Source organism: Pygoscelis adeliae, unplaced genomic scaffold, assembly GCF_000699105.1.
Source record: "Pygoscelis adeliae isolate BGI_AS28 unplaced genomic scaffold, ASM69910v1 Scaffold181, whole genome shotgun sequence".
Taxonomy (NCBI): domain Eukaryota; kingdom Metazoa; phylum Chordata; class Aves; order Sphenisciformes; family Spheniscidae; genus Pygoscelis; species Pygoscelis adeliae.
In genome coordinates this window covers 1,484,094-1,490,093 of record NW_008824360.1, presented here as the reverse complement: position 1 = coordinate 1,490,093, position 6,000 = coordinate 1,484,094, and the positions used below count along the sequence as shown (strand labels likewise).

General features: G+C 41.4%; 1 protein-coding gene across 1 annotated transcript in view; it reads left to right on the top strand.

The window, feature by feature from the left end:
- DAB1 (Dab, reelin signal transducer, homolog 1 (Drosophila)) overlaps positions 1-6,000 on the top strand; it is a 147,164-nt gene that overhangs the window by 131,743 nt on the left and 9,421 nt on the right. Inside the window, exons 11-14 of the mRNA XM_009319799.1 lie at positions 882-990; positions 3,438-3,986; positions 4,829-4,956; positions 5,892-5,990. Of these exons, the coding sequence (XP_009318074.1) occupies positions 882-990; positions 3,438-3,986; positions 4,829-4,956; positions 5,892-5,975 (870 nt within the window). The 3' untranslated portion in view covers positions 5,976-5,990. The remainder of the gene's footprint in view (positions 1-881; positions 991-3,437; positions 3,987-4,828; positions 4,957-5,891; positions 5,991-6,000) is intronic.

The window sequence follows — 6,000 nt, the reverse complement described above, 5'->3', positions numbered from 1 at the left end:
TATCAGATGCGCATGCTTCACTGCACTCTGTCTCTCCACTGCACTGCAGGAAGATCCAGTTACAGCCTTATATATCATGTCTCTTTGGTTCCACCAAACACGTATCTCAGAACTGCCGTTAAAGGAAGGAAGACAAAACAGTAAAGAGAGAGAGGGCTGAATGTGTTTTGAGGGCAAAGAAGATTTTTCAGCATGCTGTTCTGCATCATAAAATGAAAAAACAATCATTTTCCTATAAAGGTTTTGAACCTTATATTAAGCTGTAGGGGAGTATGAATATACTGAGAAAATTGAGGCGCTGTGAAGTCATCAGCCTCAGATCTCCAAGGTATTCTGGAGCATGTCTGGGCTAGATGTTCAAAGTCCTGTCTCCTCATCCTTAGCTTGCTCAATTAGATTGGATTTCTCCTTTAATGTAGACCTGTGGTTCTGGTCCTGTTGGTTAATTGGAAGAAATATGTATTCACTTTTCCATAAATCCTGCAGGTATCTCATTTACCTTTACTGTTTCTTACATTAATGCCTTGGTCTTCTGACTCTACTGGTTGTCACCTAACACCTAGAATCACAAGTCTGTGTGTTCTGGAGAAAGAAATGATGTCAATATTTTGCATGTGATGTATTCTGGGCAAATTTTATTTTTACTTTTTCCTCTGGTACAAAGTCTCTCATTTTCTTTCTTTTTCTCCTGTCTCCAGCAAATTCTAATACTGTTATTTCTATTGCTTTTTTCCTTCTACATCTTTCCATTCTTTTTTCTTTCTCTTTCTTCCCTCCAAACCTGTCTTTTTTGAGTTACAGATGATGCAACAGCAAAGTACGTGCCTGCAGAAGCTACAGCTGATATGTCATCATTGTATTTTATTCCTGTTTTCTTGCAGACTCCTGCTACTCCAGGTGATGCCTTTATCCCATCTTCATCCCAGTCACTTCCTGCTAGTACAGACATGTTTGGTTCTGTACCTTTCAGCACTGCTGCCGTACCCTCAGGTAAGAAATCTGGGGAAATATGAGCTTGACTCAAATTTGGTGATCAGTTCTCAGCTCTGGTTTGCATTTCAGTACTCAGGGTGTTAATTTAGTACAGTGGAAGTGGGGAAGGACTTTGAGGACAGTGCTGCAGGGCAAGACAAAACAAGTCTTTAACAAGCTGGGAGTACCTTGTTTTGAATTTACCCACATTTTTTAAAACAAAAGCCAAAAAAGTCACTGGGAGTTCAACCATAGTTCAGCCGTCTGGATAACATACCTTCTAGGTACAGTAGCAAGAGAGAAAAAAGCATTTAGTTTAGCTTTGCTTTCTTTGCGGTAGCACCGAATATGCTGTGCTGTCTCCAGTAAAGAGAGAATGAGACATGGAGAATTTGATTGCATTTCAAAGGTATTCCACTTAGTCAAGTCTTGATATTTCCTTTAGATTTTTCTGTGTTCCTGAAAGTGCTCAAAATTCAAAAGCTGCGTAGCATTCTGCAGACACATAAGGCATGTAGTTTTTGACTGCTGATCTCTCCCTGGGATACTCGGAGCACTGCAAGAGCAGCGCTCTCAGCTCCACTTACGGAAAAAAAAAGGAGGAGGAGTGCCTTGAATCATTCAACAGTGACTTTCTAATTGGTTAACTCCTCCTCTGATGGGCTGCGTTGCAGCATCAGATTAGCCACTGCATCTCAGAAAGGTTACACTGATGGTGAAGTGTTTGGGGATAATGTCAGATGAAAACCCTCGCTGCTTGGATGAGGTTACCATGGGGGCAAGATAAAAGGACATCTGGAGAATCCATCATAGCCATCTATTGAAATAGATATATGTCTGAGTTACTGTTCTTTCATCACTCATTAATGTAGTCTTTCAAAGTTCTGTTTCTATTTTATTTTTATTTTGGGCTTTTCCCTTTACAATTTTGCAACCACCTTTACATTTAGCATTACAAACCAGCCTAGAAATAAAGCAAAGGGGAAAAGTTACAGGACGACTTAGAAAAACACTCAGGTTAGAAACAGGAGTTTTAAAGCTACGACAGTATTAAACATAAAAGAGAGCTTGCATATTGTAAAGTATTAGCAGTAAATCATTAATTTAAATGTGAAATGGCATATCTGTAAAGCATAATACTTCTATCAGTGGAACATAATTGTATTATGTGGTTTAATTTGTAACATTTTTTACAGTAGTTTTAGTTTCAGATTTTTTTTTTCATTGTAAATAGCAAAGCACCTGATCATATAATTCCTACAGTCAAACTCTTGGTAGCTTGAAAAGAGGGTTCAGGTCTGACAGGAAGCAATTATCATTTTAGTTTTAATCTTTAATTTCCTCCCCAACTAGAGAGGTTTTATGCTAGCGTAATACCTGAAGCAGTTTGTTGTTATTAGTTATGTAGTACAGGAGAAGCTCAAGACCTTTTTGATGTTCTCAAGTAACTGGGTAATAACCAAATGTGGTTTTTTTTAATCTGAATTCATCTGGGCTCTGTCTTTTTATTGTGCAATTTGAGACACTTGCTTTGCTCCTCAGAGTGGTTTGAACTGTGCCTGTGTTGGAAGAGATGGCACAGAGTCTTTCTCTTGCAAGAAGGTCACACTGCCATTAAAGGGCCCTTGAGCTGTTACCTAACATATGTGAAGGTGCTTCCCCATAACTTAGAACCAGTTTTGTCACTATGCCATTGGCAGGAGTTGGCTGGTGTTCAAGTCACTCTCCCCAACAAAGAATAAAAGCCAAAAGGATGAGGAACTGCGGCAAAGCTACACAGAGGGGAGTCCTGGGTGTCCTCTTCCTTACCTCTGCTTGCTCTGGCAGCTCATTTTTTAGCAGCGTATGGGCTGCTCTGAAAAGGTGAACTCCATCCCAGACTGACCCAGTGCATCGTGTTCAGTCCCAGACATCCCTGGCCCGAGAGGAATGGGACAGGCAGAGGTGAAAGGCAGAGGATGGGGGGAGTCAGGGTAGCAAGAAGAGCCTGCAGAGCACAGTGGTGAGGAGTGGGGTTGTGCTGCCAAGGGGGTGAGTTTAGGGAATGTTTTGGGAGCTCCTGTGGTTCTGGTAAGTGGTTTGACCAAACTGTTCCCGGCTGTGCTTTGACAGAGCCCCAGGGAAGGGTGCTGCCAGATTATCAGCTTCCGACAAGGTCCGTGCACGCAGGTCTTCACAGACCCAAGGGGGTACTCACTGAGGAAGAGAAGAACTTTTTTGTTCAGATGAGGGGAAGGATTATTGCCAATATCCACCAATTTGTGGTTTTGTATACAAGTATTTGTTCAGTGATGTGAATTCAACCATGTCTTTCAGTTTTCTTTTTAAGTGTGCTGAAGCTCTGGGAACACTAATGTAGCCTGCGTGTTTCTGATTTATTGTGTAGCTTTTTCTGCATGCTCTTGACAGTAGTGTTAAAATCTTTCATCTTTTTTTTTTCCCCCTGCTCTCTTTATTCTTTGAAGGTTATGTTGCCATGGGAGCTGTTCTGCCCTCATTCTGGGGACAGCAACCACTTGTTCAACAGCAGTTGGCCATGGGTGCTCAGCCTCCAGTTGCTCAGGTGATGCAGGGAGGACAGCCAATAGCATGGGGCCAACACGGTATTTTTCCTCCTACTCAGCAACCGTGGCCATCTGTAGCTGGTCAGTTCCAACCAACTGCCTTCATGCCAACACAAACTGTTTTGCCTTTACAAGCAGCCATGTTTCAAGGTACCATTGCTCCTATAGCTACTGTTCCACCCACAAGTGATTCCAACAGATCAAGTCCACAGACAGACAGGCCCAGACAGAAAATGGGAAAAGAAATGTTTAAAGATTTCCAGATGGCTCAGCCTCCACCAGTGCCATCAAGAAAACCAGATCAGCCTTCCCTCAGTTGTACCTCAGAGGCCTTCTCAAGTTACTTTAACAAAGTTGGGATGGCACAGGAAGCAGATGATTGTGATGACTTTGACATCTCTCAGTTAAATTTGACTCCTGTGACTTCCACGACACCATCTACAAATTCACGTGAGTATTTATATGCTTTCAGCTATACCTTTCCTCAGATGTGACTGCTCCTCAAAACATTTCTTTTTTTTTTTTTTTCATACAGTAAATTGCAACACAGATATGGACTGAGAACCTTCATGCATGGTCTAGCTTATTAAATGTGTTCCAGCCATAAAGAAAAGTATCAGAGAGGAATCTCAGAGACCATTGAAATCAACAGTCCCGATAGCTGCAGTCTGAAATCTAATTCCTAAAATGACAGTAATATATGTTCTGTGCTAGGGACATGCAAGCTGGTTGGAAAATGCCCATGACATTCAACCTTACAAATGGTTTCACTTATGTCCCATTCAAGCCATACTTTGCAGAAATTAGGAAATGGGTATTTATTTTAATAGCTTGATGTATTGGACATGTGAGGAAATTCATTGAAGAGCTGTAAAATAAGCTTATCATGTTTGTAGCATGGAGATGGGGGATTTTGCAGATTGCTGAAAAGAGGAATTCATGAGAGACAGATTTACCAGGGGCCAGCCGGAGACCTTCTGTTTCGCTTTCCTGCCATAGGGCAGGCGACTCATGCATTCTTAATGTAACGTAGTGGCGTCTCCCTGGTTCCTAAAGACATATGCCAGATGCAGCCAAACTTAATTTGGAAACTGCTGAATGAAATCAAATATGTGGAATTGATAATGACTACTGTGTTCAAATTTACCTCTTGCAGCTCCTCATCAGAAAATAATTTTCAGGGGTAATAAAAGTTGAGGGCTCTAAAGCATGAGCAAATTTTGTGCTGCTGTGTCTTTCTGAACAAATTAACAGATACATATTCTGTTGCTGTTACCTTAATCTTTGTTTAGCTCCAACCCCTGCACCCAGACAGAGTTCTCCATCAAAATCATCAGCATCTCATACCAGTGATCCTGCTGCAGATGACCTCTTTGAAGAGGGGTTTGAAAGCCCAAGCAAAAGTGAGGAGCAAGAGGCTGTGAGTAGCAACAAGATTTCTAAATACTGATTAGCTCTTTTTAAGCTAGAAAAGACAGAAGTTATTTAAATGTTGTTTGGTAGTGTCAGAAATAACTATTCTAATAGGGCTGGGTGGTATTTAAGGGGGAGCTGCAGACAGAATTTACTTCCTGCTTTGGTTCTGATAGCTAATAGCATGACATTTCTGTTGATATGCACTAATATTGCATACAAGGAACTAAACTGAGAGTTCATATGTAAGGTTATATGTGTTAGTTGTAGCCAATGTTCTTTTTAGCATACCAGCATTCACTTATTGATGGTAAGGAAGTCCGAGGTAAAACAACATACATTCTGAGGCTGCAGAAAGAGATGTGAGAGTTGGTGTGTTAAAAGATGATGGTTGATGTTGTCTTGCACATTCTTGCATCCTAGTTGCTTGCCCAGTTACATTCCTCAATGTTCTGGCCCTCAGTATGTGATTTCTTTGCCTTAGACTCGGTGGACCAAAGCAAGAAATGTTATCCAAGCAATGATTTTAAATCACAAGGTATCTTAGGCAGCTAAGAGCCTAAGTGAGCCAAAGGCAAGAGGGAGTCTGTACAAAAAAGGACCCAAAGGTACAAAATAATGCAAGCTTGGACTCTTTCCGATTCACATAGATTCACTGGCTTTCAGGGCCTTTTGTAGTTCTCATTTGTCTGATCCAGTACCTTCTGAAGTCTGTGGCAGCTCCTGCATGTGCTCCAGCAGGTACTGGTGAGATCCTTTCCTGCCTGCATCAGCTATAGGAAACCATTATGGCTTTTGAGAACATATCAGCGGTGAGGTCTCACTTTCTGGTTTTCATGAGATAGGATGTACTTGTTATGCACACAGCATGAAAATAACCTTGTGTTGACTTTTCACTTTCTTCTTGTTGAGAAAAAAAGGTGTTATGTTCTTGTATTCTAGCCTGATGGGTCTCAGGCCTCATCCAACAGTGATCCATTTGGTGAGCCAACTGGTGATACTATAAGTCCACAGGTCGGTAGCTAGATAGCGCAGGTTGGGGTAGGTATCT